Source organism: Eretmochelys imbricata, chromosome 20 (genome assembly GCF_965152235.1).
Source record: "Eretmochelys imbricata isolate rEreImb1 chromosome 20, rEreImb1.hap1, whole genome shotgun sequence".
NCBI lineage: Eukaryota > Metazoa > Chordata > Testudines > Cheloniidae > Eretmochelys > Eretmochelys imbricata.
This window is the reverse complement of record NC_135591.1, coordinates 4,978,220-4,993,961: the sequence shown is the minus strand read 5'-3', so window position 1 is coordinate 4,993,961 and position 15,742 is coordinate 4,978,220. Positions and strand designations below refer to the sequence as shown.

General features: G+C 53.5%; 1 protein-coding gene across 1 annotated transcript in view; it reads left to right on the top strand.

Moving 5' to 3' along the window:
• Window positions 1-15,742, top strand: part of COL2A1 (collagen type II alpha 1 chain) — a 65,607-nt gene that overhangs the window by 49,286 nt on the left and 579 nt on the right. Inside the window, exons 40-54 of the mRNA XM_077838234.1 lie at window positions 53-160; window positions 1,035-1,088; window positions 1,857-1,910; window positions 2,656-2,817; window positions 2,918-3,025; window positions 5,472-5,579; window positions 6,019-6,072; window positions 6,684-6,791; window positions 8,784-8,837; window positions 9,244-9,351; window positions 9,981-10,034; window positions 10,628-10,735; window positions 11,437-11,725; window positions 12,343-12,530; window positions 13,735-13,977. Of these exons, the coding sequence (XP_077694360.1) occupies window positions 53-160; window positions 1,035-1,088; window positions 1,857-1,910; window positions 2,656-2,817; window positions 2,918-3,025; window positions 5,472-5,579; window positions 6,019-6,072; window positions 6,684-6,791; window positions 8,784-8,837; window positions 9,244-9,351; window positions 9,981-10,034; window positions 10,628-10,735; window positions 11,437-11,725; window positions 12,343-12,530; window positions 13,735-13,977 (1,800 nt within the window). The remainder of the gene's footprint in view (window positions 1-52; window positions 161-1,034; window positions 1,089-1,856; window positions 1,911-2,655; window positions 2,818-2,917; window positions 3,026-5,471; window positions 5,580-6,018; window positions 6,073-6,683; window positions 6,792-8,783; window positions 8,838-9,243; window positions 9,352-9,980; window positions 10,035-10,627; window positions 10,736-11,436; window positions 11,726-12,342; window positions 12,531-13,734; window positions 13,978-15,742) is intronic.

Below are 15,742 nucleotides of genomic sequence, written 5' to 3'. Positions count from 1 at the left end.
GCAGGGAGGCCACATCTCACCCTGGGTGCTTTTTCTTCCCTTCCTGATGCAGGGCGCTGACGGCCAACCCGGCGCTAAAGGTGAACAAGGAGAATCTGGCCAGAAGGGAGACGCTGGGGCCCCGGGTCCACAGGGTTCTTCCGGTGCTCCTGGTCCACAGGTTGGTAAAGCCAAGCCCCGCTCCTCCCTCCATGACCCCACTGGGAAGGCAGCCTGGGAGAGTGGGGGCTGGCCAGAGATGAACCATCCTCAGGAAAAGGGGCCCAAGAAAGGACAGTGCTTTGCTTTGAAAATACTCCGGCCACTTGCAATGGGTCAGAACCTAGGATCTGGGTCACTGATTTACCCCAGCTGAGGGATAAGAGTTTGAAATGGCTGATGCCCCAGTAATCCCTCACCCCGATTTTCCCTTTCATGGAGGAGCCTGGGTTCAGTTTGGAATAAACCCCCAGAACCGGCCCAGGAAAGCGGGGGCTGGATTCCTGCCAGAGGGTCGCCCCTCTCTCTGCAATGGCAGTGCCCTATTCCAGGGCGCACGCACACCAGGGAGCAAGGGCGGCAATTTCATTGCAGCCATGAAGCCCTCTGGGAGCTTGGAGGGCTGGAAAATACCCTCTGCTGCGTATCCCCACACACGAGGACTCCCTTCCCCATCCCTAGGGATGTTTGATCCAGGTCAGTTTCCCTCTTTGCCCTCCCTCCCCCTGTCTGATGGGGGAGACCATCATGAAATGCCCCAGCTGTGAAGGGTGCCCTCTAGGGGACATATGGCTGCAGCCAGCAGCACACCCAGCCATGGCAACCACTGCCAGAGGGGACAGAGCTGGGTGCGGGAAGGAAGGCACCACGAGGACAGAGGGAGGGGGTCTCACTAGAGACCATCAAGGTCAGAGGGAGGGTCTGGCTGCTACTCATCTCCAGGCTGTAAGAGAAATACCTGCCCATTGGTACAAAGGACCAGTCCCTTTGCCAAGACCATGGGCTGATTTCCTGCAGTCCATTCGGGATCTAACCTGCTTCTTTTTCCTTCTTAGGGTCCCACTGGTGTGACTGGTCCTAAAGGAGCTCGAGGTGCGCAGGGACCCCCTGTAAGTACCATCCAGGTCCTTCAACACCTTGGAGACGGGCACCAAGTGCCAGAGCTCAGCCTGGCTCCCGCCCAAGGGCTGTGCAGCGGGTTCTAGTTGGGCCGGTATTGGCCTGCCATGCACGGGCTGAGCAAGGCGGCGGGGAAGCTGAGACAATCACAGCCCAGGCACGGGCGACGGCTGCCGAATGGGCTCCATCCTCCTTGTGCATGTCAGTGAATTGCAGGCCAGGAGGAAGAACGCCCCCGCCTTGCCACTGGGATGATTTTGAAATGGGTCCAGGGAAAGGGGTGGCTGCACTGGGGCCAGCTTGGCACCTCGCCATGCAGTACAGGCTCCTGCCTGCCAGTGGGCTAGTGGGCTTTGCTCGGTGCTCTGCGGCGCGGGGCTCAGATCCCTGCCAACCGACAAGCCAGGGGACTTTGCTGCAGCCCTTGAGTTCTAATGATGCTGGAAGGTTCAGCCCTGGGGGACAGCGAAGGCCTTGCCTGAACTGCCGCTCTGCCCAAGTGTCCGGTAGGGTTAAGCACTTAGTCTGCTTGAAGGACTCGCCCTCCCAAGCTGGCCAGTCATTTGCACCAACACACGGAGCGGGTGCTTTCCCCCCAGCCCCATACTCCATGCACTCCACCCCTCTCTGGGACCAATCCACCCTTCTGGCTCATAAAGCTCAGACCTGTTAATGGTGGGGAACTGCACCCCTTTCTCCAGAAAGGGCCAGGACTGGGATGCTCTGTTTACCCTTCTATTTCTCCCCTCCTTATCCAGGGAGCCACCGGATTCCCCGGCGCTGCAGGACGTGTTGGCCCTCCCGGCCCTAACGTAAGTTCAGGAACATCCAGCGTCGGTTCCACCTTGGCGGGGCCTATGTTTGGGTTTTGGATGGGAGACGGGACATAAGCCACCCTCTGTCCATGGGAGAGTTAGATGGTCCATTCCCTGGGGCAGTTTTATCCCTCGTGACCGACTGCAGGGTTTCCTGCATTCTCCTCCGAAGCAGCTGGCACTGGTCACTGCAGGAGAACCGAGACTGAGCTGGATGGACCCATTAATCTGACCCAGGCTGGCTGTCCCCGTGTTCCTGGTCTGTTACCGCACCGGCACGTTGCTCCAAAGAGAACAAAGAACGGTGCGTCGAACCAAAAGAGCTTCCCCACATTTCTAACAGATGAACCAGGGAGCTCCCGCCCTTTCATAATTTTCAGTAACTTTGGGGGCTTTTATTCCCCCAAAACAAATTTCTGCTGTGACCTGATGAGGATCCCTGGTACTTTGTGCTCTCGACAGGTGGAGAGTCTGTCCTACACGATAGGACACCGTGAGTTTTTCTCTGATAAGGAGATGGATTGACCTCACTTTGAGATGGTTGGCTGTTGCGATGAGATGGGAGGGGAAGGTGCAGGGGCTGGTGAGTCTTCATGCGGAGAAGGATTCTCTGGGACTCGGATGGCCTATGGCACCTAAGTGCTCTTCGTCGATTGATTAGAAGACAGAATTACTTATTGGCCTTTGCACCAGGGTGAAGAGCATGCCCCATTCTCACTAAATCCTTTCATTTCTCTTCTAGGGTAACCCAGGCCCCGCTGGCCCACCAGGTGCTTCTGGCAAAGATGGTCCCAAGGGCGCTCGTGGTGATGGGGGCCCACCGGGCCGTGCTGGTGACCCTGGTCTCCAAGGCGCTGCCGGTCCTCCTGGTGAGAAGGGAGAGTCCGGGGAAGATGGCCCACCTGTAAGTTTTCACGTGCACGTTGCCTTGTCTTTGACTGCACAATAGTTACTACCTAGTGCAGCCTCTGCTGGATTTTACCTCCTGCCTCTGTCTTTTCCAGGGGGCCGATGGGCCACCTGGTCCTCAAGGTTTGGCAGGCCAGCGAGGTATTGTCGGTCTTCCCGGCCAGCGTGGTGAGAGAGGTTTCCCGGGGCTGCCGGGTCCCTCCGTAAGTAGCTTTACCTTGCTAAGTCAAATCCAGGCAGAGTCAGACTGTGCCAACCTCGCCCTATAGCTGAAGTGCACAGCTTATTTCTCTGCAGAGGTGGAATGAAGCGGATGTGCTGAGAGAGCTAAAGTGAGAGGGTCCGAGCAAATCCGTGGGTCTGGGCTCTTTCCTTACTGGGAGCCTGTGAAGGTGCGTCCCGGGCATGTGCTGCCCGCTGGTGCACCCGGCACTAAAAAGGGGTCCTGCTGGAAGGGAAGAGCAGTGAGTTCAGTCCTCCAGGGGTTGCCTAGAGAGGAGAGGCCTCTCATGATCAGCTGCTGGCAAAACTAGCAAGAGTTGCTGCACCTAAAAGGGCAAGAAGCAGGTGGAGGCCAATCAGGACCCAGCAGGCCATAATAAAAGGGTTGGTTGTGTCTACTATGGGCCAGTTCTGGGTGAAGTCAGGACAGGGAAGCTGTCCCTGCCTTAACCCAAGTAACCTGGCTCCCTCGGGGGTCTAACCTCGGTGATGTTTGCCTTGGATCTCTGTGATGGGCTATTATTTATGATAGGGACTTTAACGCCTGGGTGGGTATCGTGTGTTCAGCATTAATTTGTTTCCTGTAAACCTGCAGCGAGCCTGTTCTGCAGAGCCCTTATGACAACAGATAATGCTGTCAGGCATCTCTTCTATCTAGCCATAAAGAAAGGGAGTTGAGCATGACACCCCTGGACATGCTTATGATGCCCAAGTCAAGAACCCATGGACTAGATGGATAAAAGAGACAATTTGAGATCAGAGGGAATTTAAACCAAAAGAACCTTTTTTGGACAGTGTCGTTTAAAACACTTCAGCATTGATAAACCAGGAAATTCAGCGTTAAGGTCCCACAAACGTCCTTAACTCTGCCCTGCATCCACCACCCCATTGTGAATCATGGAGATTCAAGTCTGGGATAAGCCCCGGAGAAGACAGCCAATGAAAAACTAACTGACAAATGGGCCGTGGAAGAAATTCACCCTCGTGCAGAGGGACCACGCAATATTTCTGCACCACTTACATCCCCCTGCAGGGCTTGTGAGTGACTGGACTGGTCTCTAGACCTTGTGCTGAATTTCACCCTATATGCACTTGTCAGCTCCTCTATACTGAGCATGTCATGGAGCCTAGAAGTGCTCTCGGACTGGGTTGACAGCATGTGTATATTTTAAGACCGGAAAGCACTTCTGTTCACAGCACTTCCAAACCTCACCGGCTTTTGGGTGCATGGGGATCATCACTAATGTTATAGGCCCCTATTCTCCATTGCCCGGCACCTTGTGCTGTCACTAACACGTGCAACACACTGCTAACTCAGAACAGTTACACTTTGTTTCACTAGAAGGGTGGTGAAGCACTGGAATGGGTTACCTAGGGTGGTGGTGGAATCTCCATCCTCAGAGGTTTTTAAGGCCCAGCTTGACAAAGCCCTGGCTGTGATGATTTAGTTGGTGCTGGTCCTGCTTTGAGCAGGGGATTGGACTAGATGATCTCCTGAGGTCTCTTCCAACCATAATATTCTATGATTTGCACCCAGCTTGCCTGGACGTTGTTGATGACACAAAGTGCCGATCAATGGAGAATCTGCCCCGTATTCTTCACTGAGATTTCATATAGCCCCTGTACATTACTTTTGTCCATAGGGTCCAATCAGGGAGGCACTGCCTCTTGAGAAGTCACTGGAGGGAGTTAGCATGTTCCAGGCAATGCTCAGCACTCCTCAGGGTCTGACCTATATTAAATTCAGTTGCCCACCCATCATCTCTCACTATCAGAGCCAGTGCGGAAGCTGGTTGCTTCCCACTGAAAATGTGGAGTTTTCAAGGAAAAAACTAGAACTGAACATTTTCAGCTGACAAGGTTTTCGGGCATTCGAGGACAATTCACAATTTTCCGCCCAACAGCGGATGATTTTCAGGAACGAACCTGTGGCTTTGCAAACCTCGATTGTGTGTCAAAAAGCCCGTTTTGGTAGACAGTTTTCAAACAGCCCCTATTCAGCGTACCCCTCGGCACAGCGGCTCCTCAAGGCCTATCGAATGCAGCACCTCTGGCGTCCATGTCGTGAGATACGCAGTGGCCAACACAAGTGAGAGACTCCATTGGAAGGACAATGCCAGCCATTAGCTTACGTGGCCTATTTCATAAGTGGCCAGCCTGAGGTAAAACCATTCTGCTCCACCAGGAGAGCCTCGCTGCAACTTTCAGGCAGGAAGGATGCTCAGGCCCGATCCAAAGTCAATGGAAAGTCTCCTGTTGAGTTGGGTCAGAAGGTCGTGGGGTCAGGTTTGGGCTTTAGGATGGAAGGTATCTTATGACCCTGACGGGGGGGCTAATTGTCAGGAAAGTGACGGTGCAGAAGCAGCCCGTGTGTTGCACGGGGATCAGCTCACTTGGATTGTTTCTGTTCTTGACCCTCTGCTTTAGGGTGAGCCTGGCAAACAAGGAGCCCCTGGAGGTGCCGGCGACCGTGGGCCACCTGGTCCTGTGGGCCCCCCAGGTCTGACTGGTCCCTCTGGTGAACCTGGGCGCGAGGTAAGCAACAAAACCAGCTAGGCATGTGAACGGTCTGGAAACGAAGGGAGACGCGTTTCCACAGCCAGATTCTAAGAGCCGCAAGGCTGGGTGTGAATCAGCCATCAGTTGCACTTCTCAGCCTTCGGCCTCATCCCGTTCCCATGGTGACGGCTGGATAGTATGGGGATCCCCCTTCCCTGGGTGTAATCCAGATCCCCCTTCCCCAGGGGAGGGCCAGGAACGTGGCCTCACTAGTTCTGGCTGCCCTGGGACAGCCCAGTTCCTAGTTCTCCCGTTCGAGAACTCACAGGAGCCTTGCACGGGAAGTTTTGTTTCACCAGCTGCCTGTGCGGCCAGCTCCTTTGCCCAGGTCTGCACACATCCTACCCACTTCCCCAGGCAGAACTCCCTGGGTGGCCTCCAAGGAATCACCTTCTCCTCCTCTTCTCGTTCACAGGGCACCCCCGGGTCTGATGGCCCCCCTGGCAGAGATGGCGCAGCTGGAGTGAAGGTGAGCTTGGCAAAAGGAGTTTCTATCCCAGGGTGCCTTTGAGCACCCTGCACCCATCTCTGCTCTCCAGCAGCAGGGTCCCAGGGCTTGGGGGTCTCATGGGGTGCCATACCAACAGCTCCCATGAAGCTCCTGCGCTCGGTGAAACAACGGAGATTGGTTCATTCCCTTCTCGTGTGACCGCAGGCATTGGGCTCATGATGCCCTGTAGGGTCAGGCCTGCACTGGATGCCATGTTCTGGGCAGCAGCGGCTGCCAGGAGCTGGGCCAGGTGGAGCCTCTGCCTAGCACACCGGCTTGCTCCTGTGTTTGCACAGAAGTGAATTTGTGCTTTGCCGGTGGCTGAATGAGCCCCCATCAGGCTGCTTCGCGCAGAGCTGGACAGCGGTGGGGGGCTTCTTGCCCCACAAAGGCGGTCGCTGGCCTATCCAAACCTCCCCATGGTCCTTGGCCACACATCTGCCCCAGAAGAACAAAGGTCAGAGGTGACCTGTGAAACCAGGGAGGCGAGGGAACGGTGACGTCGCTAGGTGACATCATGGCCTCCTGGGGCACAGCGAGGAGAGCACGTTGCCATTAACATTAACAGCTGTGTCTTTGTCTCCTGGCAGGGTGATCGTGGTGAGACTGGTGCTGTCGGTTCTCCAGGTGCTCCTGGCCCTCCTGGCTCCCCAGGTCCGGTTGGTCCAACTGGCAAACAGGGAGACAGAGGAGAATCTGTAAGTGTCCCTTAGTGCCCAGCAGCTCATCAAGGGGTCAATGGTCTCACAAGGGGAATGTAAGAGTACCAGACAGAGTACCAAAAAGGCTCTGGGTATTTGAGAATACTGCCCAGAGTACTGTAAGAGCTCTGAGTATTCATGAGTACTGTTTAGAGTGCAGTCAGGGCTATGAGTACTCAAGAGTACCATTCAGAGTTCAGTAAGGGATTTGAGTATTCAGGAGTACCATCGAGAGTACAATAAATGCCCTGAGCACTCAAGACTACCACCTAGAGTACAGTGCGGGCTCTGAGTACTTGTGAGTACCATCCAGAGTACAGTAAGGGATTTGAGTACTTGAGAGTACCATACAGAGTACAGAAGGGATCTGAGTATTCATGAGTGCCATTGAGAGTACAGTAAATGCCCTGAGTATCGAGAGTACCATCCAAAGTACAGAAGGGGTCTGAGTATTCAAGAGTACCATCTAGAGTATAGAAAGGGATCTGAGTATTCAGGAGTACCATAGAGAGGAAATACTTTAAGTGTATTTGAGAGGACCATTTAGAGGCAGTGTGATCATTCAGCGTCAGTGCCCTGATTTAAGAGTATTTCAAGGTATCATTCAGAGTCAGCTGACTATTGATTTTGCTTGTACAAGAGCAGTGGGGATTTTCTCCAGAGCAGAGACCAGTAGATTGAAGTCGACGTGCATCACTGAGTCCGTGGAACCCAGGGCTTTGCTGTTAGGATGAAGCATGGAGAACAGATGAGCTGATGTTACCTTCCACGGGGGTTGGTTTCAGCCCCAGAGACTTGGCCATCCTATATGGCTTCCTCTATTCCACTTGCTGTCTGACTATTGCAGCAAATGGCTTGGCTGGCTGGGCTGGCTGGGCTGTTGGGGGGTGGAACAACCTGCCTCAGGAGAAGCATCTGCCCGGAAAACGGGTTTCCAATTCCCAATCGCAAGCAGTCACATCCGAAGGCAGGTTCCAGAGTGATGCTGGTGCAATCAGGGAACAGAATCAGTACCAGGCAGTCGGTGCATCCAGTGGCATGTTTGGAGGCCTCCTTGAGAGCTGCTGTCAAACCAGCTGGAGAAGCAAGAATTGTTTGCCAATTTTCAGATACCGAATAAATGGGAGAAAATCACCATCACCCCATGCAGAAAAGGATCGATATCAGCCAGCTGGTCAGAGGGTTGCAGCCCTGGCTGAGCTGATCAAAGCCACTTGCCCAACTCCCATTATTTTCCATGGGAATTAATGGGGTGCGCAGATGTCCTGGAAAGCTTTGAAGTTCTCACCCAAAAGGGCTAATGTGATCCTTGGATGCGTAACCTGGGGAATCTCAAGTAGGAATAGGAAAGTTATATCACCTCTGGTTTTGGCACTGGTGTGATCACTGCTGGAATCCTGTGTCCTGTTCTGGTGTCCACAGTTCAGGAAGGATGTTGATAAATTGGGGAGGGTGCAGAGAAGAGCCACGAGAATGATTAAAGGATTAAAAAAACCTGCCTTATAGTGACAGCAACAAGGAACTCAATCTGCTTAGCTTAACAAAGAGAAGGTTAAGGGGTGACTTGATCACAGGCTAGAAGTACCTTCCTGGGGAACACATATTTAACACTGGGCTCTTCAGTCAGGCAGAGAGAGGTCTAACACGATCCAGCGGCTGAAAGCTGAAGCTAGACAAATCCAGACTGGAAATACGATGCACCTTTTTAACAGTGAGGGTAATTAACCATGGGAACAAGTTACCAAGGCTCATGATGGATTCTCCGTTGCTGGCAATTTGAAATCCAGATTGGGCATTTTTCTACAAGGCCTGCTCTGGGAATTATTTGGGAATAAGTCAGACTAATAAATCAGACTAAATGACCACAGTTGACCCTTCCAGTCTTGGAAACTAGGAGTCAACAACAACCCTTCAAACGTTACAAAGGGTATGGATGACTCGTTCATAGGGTCATTATGATGTCTATAACCAACCTTTGTCTTTTTCCAGGGCGCTCAAGGCCCCATGGGTCCCTCCGGACCCGCAGGCGCACGTGGCATGCCGGTAAGTCATCCTCATGAGGAATACGCTGCCTGGTCCCCCGAGCGGCAGAGCACCCACTGTTTCCACTGATGTCTGTTGCAGCTGCTCAGCGCCTCTGGAAATCTGGCTGATATATGTCTGTGAGAGGGAATTTTCCCTTTTGTTCTGTATACTTTTCTCCTGCTGCGTGATTCTGGAGAGGCAGATGCAAGGGGTTCCCAGCTGGAACTCCTGTGGGATGCACAGACCGGCACTGCATCCAGCTGCAGGGGATGCACTCTGGGCTGCGCCATGCCTTGCAGTGTGTCTCGTGCCCAGCACTCTGCACTATGGCATGTGTCATGCCTGGCCCTCTGGGATGGACCACGCCCTGGCCTTTGACCTTTCCTGCTCCAGGCTGAAAGCTCTTCTCTTTCACCCCTCTCAGGGTCCTCAAGGTCCTCGTGGTGACAAGGGTGAAGCTGGAGAGGCTGGTGAGAGAGGTCTGAAGGGTCACCGAGGATTCACTGGTCTGCAGGGTCTTCCTGGACCTCCCGTAAGTTTCAGCATCAGAGCCTCATCTTTGGCCTGAGCTCACGGCGCAGGACTCGGGACAGAACATGCCGTGCCAGGGCTGATGCAGGGGCACTGGGCTGTGTCCCTGCCTTGGCCCCATGAGCATAATCCTGCTCCTACCATGGCCCCAGCCATCTGTGTGTCTTGGAAGGTTCGGCAGCCTGTCTCACTGAAGGCCTGTCAAGAGCTGAGACATCCCACCACCTCCAACGCCAGAGCCCTTCCACCCCAACTGCTCCCTTTGGAGTCAAACAAATCAGCCCCCCCCATTTCCTCCATTCTCTGAGGGAAGTGGGTTGGGAGAGGGGAGCGCAGGGGGCTCTGGGCCACCCCACCATGTTGGTCTTGCTGTAGCATAAAGCTCCTAGCCTTGGGCCAAGCGAGAAGCTGACAGCCTCTCTTGGCGTGGCTAAAGGGGGCCCTCCACTGGGCCAGGCCTCACCCGGCTTTGGGCTGCTCATGCCTCAGAGACACCAAACCTAGCCCTTGGGTAAGGGCTGCTCTTGCCCACCCAGAATCCCCTGCCTGGCCAAGGTTCTGCACACCCCCAGAGGGAAGCTGTCCAGATGCTGAGATATGACTAAGTGGTTCTGTTTCCACCCCCTTCAGGGTACATCTGGAGATCAAGGTGCTACTGGTCCATCTGGTCCTTCTGGTCCCAGGGTAAGTCCAGTTCCCGGAGCGTGGGAGGGTAGCGGGGGACCAAGGAACAGCACAGTGCAGGCTCAAGTGAAATGGCCTAGTCAGTTGCTTAGCCAAGCTGAGCAAAGTGCAGAAAATAATCAACAGCATTACGGGCAAAAAGGACATTGGGTTTTAGTCTTCTTTCCAGCTTCAAGGAGGAGAAATTCAAGGGAGATTTTAGTAACCTGGATAAAGAACTCTGTACTTCCAATGTAAGGTCGTGAGCTGTGTACACACACACCCGTGCCCTCTGCTGGATGGAATGAGAAGTGCTGCTCTGTGTGTCACTGCCCCTACAGTGCTAACAGCGGGTGGAGATTCTCCTTATCATTTGCACTAAGGTCAGTCTCCATTAGCCATTAGCAGCAAAGGAAGATGTAGTCGGGTTCTCAGTGGCCATGGCACGTAACAGAGGGATGGATGGGGAAGTCCAAGGTGCCCCATTCATTGCATTATGAATTAGCCTGGCTGCCTCATTAGTGCACAGAGCCCTTTGAGCTTGCAGGTGTCTTTTTACATCATGATTCTTTCACGGCCTGGCTCTCAGTTCCCCCCTTGTGAATCTTTTCTAGGGTCCCCCAGGCCCTGTTGGTCCCTCTGGCAAAGATGGTTCAAATGGCATGCCCGGTCCGATTGGTCCTCCAGGTCCTCGTGGTCGTAGTGGCGAAACTGGACCTGCTGTAAGTACTGTGCCCCTAGCAGAGCTGCCGGCCTTTCAACCTGGGCCTTAAGGACTCGAACTCTACCGGCGAATGGGGCAGCTCATAGCCCCATACCCGACCAAAGGCTTGGCCTTTCCTGTGAAGTGCAGCTGCAGGACACTTACATGCTTTGAAGTCATTTGTACTGTGTCTCCATCACCCTAAACCACCCTGAGTGGTTCCATCACCCTGACCTGCGCCATCATCTTCATCTCCCGCAAGTAGCTCCATCTCCCCAATCCACCCTGAGCAGCTCCATCATCCTGATCTGCCCCAAGTGACTCTGTCACCCCCAGTTCTATCACCCCAATTCCCACCGAGCGGCTGTATTTCCGACTGCTTTCCTCATCCTAACTGGCTCTGTCACTCCAGTCTGCACCCAGCAACACTGTTCCCCCACCATCTCTCTCCCTCAGGGGCTCCATTACCTTGACCCGCCCCTAGTGGGTCCACCCCCACAGTGACTCCCTCACCCCAGTGTAACCTCAGCAGCTGGCTGTCATTGCCAGTTCAATCTCCTAGCGGAGAAGCAGCCAGGAGACAGGTAAATCCATTCATCAGCTCGACGGGGCCTTGTCTTCCCCTTTGCTGAGCCCAATGGGGGGACATGGGGACAGCAACAGGATGGAGATTGGCTCTGAGTTCTAAACAAGGATTGTCTCTTTCCCCTCCCATTGCAGGGTCCCCCTGGAAACCCTGGACCCCCTGGACCTCCTGGCCCCCCAGGCCCCGGCATTGACATGTCGGCCTTCGCTGGTTTGGGCCAGGTTGAGAAAGGCCCTGACCCTATGCGCTACATGCGAGCTGACCAGGCCTCTAGCGACCTGCGCCAGCATGATGTTGAGGTCGACGCCACTCTGAAATCCCTCAACAACCAGATCGAAAGCATCCGCAGCCCCGAGGGCTCCAAGAAGAACCCAGCCCGGACCTGCCGTGACCTTAAACTCTGCCACCCTGAGTGGAAGAGCGGTGAGTGCCAGGCACAGAGCCGGGTGCTGAGCGTGGTGATCTGCAGCACCAGGGCTGCAGGGGCCACAGAGCCAGGAGGGAACCAAGGCGTTTCAGCTTCTGAATCCCTCCCTGCCCACCTCCTCTGAAATACTGACCCTTCAGGCATTGTATGGGCGGGGGGCTGTGCAAACCTCCCCACCTGCCACTCTGCCAATGCACCTCACTGCTGATCTGCTATTCCAGCCCTCAGCTTCCCACGCACACAGCTCTGCCGATGCCCCTCAGTCTCAACCCACACGCCTCCTTGCTCTTCCATTGGAGGTCTCCCCCATAAGTCTCTCTCACAATGCACATCGCAATGCACCTGCACTGCCCACCTGCTATTCCAGCCCTGCGCTCTCCACACACACACAATGCTGATGCACCTCACTCCTTACCTGTAGCATCCCTGCTATTCCAGCCCTGGGCTCCCCTCCAACGCACATCTCTGTGGATGCACCTCATTCCTGACCTGCACTATCCTCTGCCATCACAGCCCTCCACCTCTCTCCTGAGTTTCAAAACCAAACCAAAAAACCCCCATGAGTCCTAGTTTTACCGAGACACCAACCTCCCATGTGTTTCTGCCATTGCAGGTGACTACTGGATCGACCCTAACCAGGGCTGTACCTTGGATGCCATTAAGGTTTTCTGTAACATGGAGACTGGCGAGACATGCGTCTATCCCAACCCCTCCAGCATTCCCAAGAAGAACTGGTGGACCAGCAAGACCAAGGAGAAGAAGCATATCTGGTTTGGAGAGACCATCAATGGTGGATTCCACGTAAGTGCCTGTGGTTAGTGTTTCAAACTAGCCGGAGTTGGCCTCTCTTGGGGGAGGAGTTGAGTTTAGGGGTGGGATGAGAGATCTATGGTCTATTCGAAGGGAGAGCCCTTTTCTTTACCTCTATATCCAGCTTCACATTTTTCCAAAGTGAGCAGTGATTTTAGGGGGCTCCACTTGAAACCCCTCCAAAGGGGCCTGATTCTCAAGAAAGGCTGAGCAACCGCCCTCTGAAAATCAGTCTTCTTTAAGATGTCTCAAGTTGGGCGCCCCACAAAATCCCCCCAGAATTACTAGTCATGGTTGAAAATACGGGCTCAAGACTAGAGCTGGCTGACGTGTCACATGAACCGGAATGGAAATGTTCATCAAAATTTCAAATCTCTCCCGCACCCCCCCCCCCAAAAACCTGGAAAAAATTGGATAATATGTTCCTGAAAAGTCAGTACGTCTCTCAAACACTGATGTAAACAGACATACTGACCCTGGGAAAGAAGGGGGAGTGTCGAAGTGGAGTGAAATCTGCAAAGGAAATAAGAATTCTTAGAATCTCTTCTCAATCTCTAGCATGCCAGTTAGTAGCAAAACATGAAGGGCCAGATTAATAAAGGTGGAGCTAGGCACCTAAATCCCTTTGACAATCTGGTGTTTTGTATCCAAAAGAGGTAACAGGGCATCTCAGCTATTGGGAAATATGATTGTTTTTGTGGGGAATTTTTTTATAGAAACTTTCTACTCGAGTGTTGCTTTTCCCTGGCTTCTTCTGAGAACTATCAAGCCTCATATATTATAATGAACTGTGCCCTACTCAAGTACACTTTCCCAGCTCATTGGTAACAAGAGCACCTTGACTTTTCCACACTTAGGTTTTACTCTTGTTTAGCACAAAGGCCTTTAGATCTGGGGTGCCTTTGAAATTTAGAATATGTTAACAGCGGGATGAGGATGAGGATGATGATTCTGCAGTTCATGCCAACTTTCTGAATTTCCTCTTGATTTTTTTTAACCATGTGGGGTTTTCACAGGAGCCCAGAGAAGTTAGGTACCCAAGTACACTTGGAAGGCAATGGGAAATGAGGTTGTCTTAGACACATCTTAGAAGACAGGTCTAAGATTGTCTTCCACAATTGCCTCTACCTTCCTAGCTGACGTTCTAGGCCCATTGCTACCCAGACTCACTAACCATCTCGATCTCTCCTTCCAGTTTAGCTATGGAGATGACAACCTGGCCCCTAACACTGCCAACATCCAGATGACCTTCCTGCGCCTCCTGTCCACCGAAGGCTCCCAGAACATCACCTATCACTGCAAGAACAGCATTGCCTACATGGACGAGGCTTCTGGCAACCTGAAGAAAGCCATCCTGATACAGGGATCCAATGACGTCGAGATCAGAGCTGAGGGCAACAGCAGATTCACATACAGTGCCTTGGCGGATGGCTGCTCGGTAAGCTGATGGAAGTTACCGTTGCTTAGGGTTTATATAGCAGGGCATCTGCAAAGTTCTCTATAGACATCAGCTAATTCAGGGGTGGCCAACCTGAGCCCGAGAAGGAACCAGAATTTACCAATATGCATTGCCAAAGAGCCACAGTAACATGTCAGCAGCCCCCCATCAGCTCCCCCACCCCGCTCCCAGCACCTCCTGCCCACTGGCAGCCCTGCCGATCAGTGCCTCCCCATCCCTCCCCACACCTCCTGATCAGCTGTTTCATGGCGTGCAGGAGGCTTGGAAGGGGGGGGAGGAGTGAGGGCATAGCAAGCTCAGGGGAGGGGGTGGGAAGGGGTGTAGTGGGGGCAGGGCCAGAGGTTGAGCAGTGAGCACCCCCCTGGCACATTAGAAAGTTGGCACCTGTAGCTCCAGCCCCGAAGCCTAGACAAGGAGCCGCATATTAACTTGTGAAGAGCTGCATGTGGCTCCGGAGCCCCAGGTTGGCCACCCCTGAGCTAATTAATCCTCACAATGAGCTAGGGCTGGTTGGTCAGTTGGTGCCATTATCCCCATTTCATGGGGAAACTGAGGCACATGGGAGTTTTTTTTTTTTAGGGTGGGGGGGGTCAAAATTTTCAAAAGCAGTGATTGCGTGCACCTCAGTTTCAGGGAGATGGCCTTCCTCATGGCACCTATTGCCCCTCTTGGAGATTGGGGCCCCACTGTGCTAAGCATTGCACAGACAAGTAGTAAGGGTAATAGGCCTGGTCTACACTTAAAACACATACTGGCATTGGTCGGGGTGTGAAAAAACACTCCCTAATGCCATAGCTACGCCCACAGAGAGGGCTTCAGGCAGCAGAGCTAAGATTGTGCAGGGAGGTGGTGTCCCTACGCCGGCAGAACTCTTCCTCCTCGCAGCGTAAACTGGTCTACAGCAGGAGGCTCCGCCAGTATCACCTCTAGAGTGTCGATTGCCATGGTCAGAGGCGGAGTCATTCGCTTCCACAGTGAATTAAGACCAAACAAATTAATTCTGAAGCCAAGCGTCCACACGGATATTTAATGCAGTTTAACTAACCCACTTGAAACGTTTATTTGTGAGTGTCAAGCCCTGCGCATCTCGCACTAGCCCAGTGCCATGCTGAGGTCTGGTCTACACTTCAGATGTAGGTCGACATAGCTCTCGCACACGGAGTGTGAAAAATCCACACTCCTGCATGCCGTAGGTATGCTGACCTAGCCCCTGGGGTAGTTGCAGCTAGCTAATCAGAATAATGCTTCCACTGACCTACCTACTGGCACCTGCGGAGGTGCTGTTCCCGTAGTGAGTATAAAACCTCTTTTTAACGGTGACAGGAATTAACCACGGGAACAACTTACCAAGGGTGGTGGTGGATTCTCCATCACTGACAATTGTTAAATCAACATTGGCTGTTTTACTAGAAGATCAGCTCTAGGAATGATGTCGGGGGAAGTTCTGTGGCCTGTGTTGTTATACAGGAGGTCTGATCAGATCATCACAATCGTAGGTGCCGACCCCAGGGATGCTGCAGGGCTGGAGCACCCACAGGGAAAAATTAGCGGGTGCTCCGCACCCACCAGCAGCCAAGCTCCCCCCACCCCTGCCGCGCCTCCTCCCCGCATCCTGAGCGTGCCGCATCCCCGCTCTTCCCCCTCCCTCCCAGCGCTTCCCGCCCACCGTCTAACAGCTGTTTGGCGGCGCTTAGGACTTTCCGGGAGGGAGGGGGAGGAGCGGGGACGTGGCACACTCAGGGGA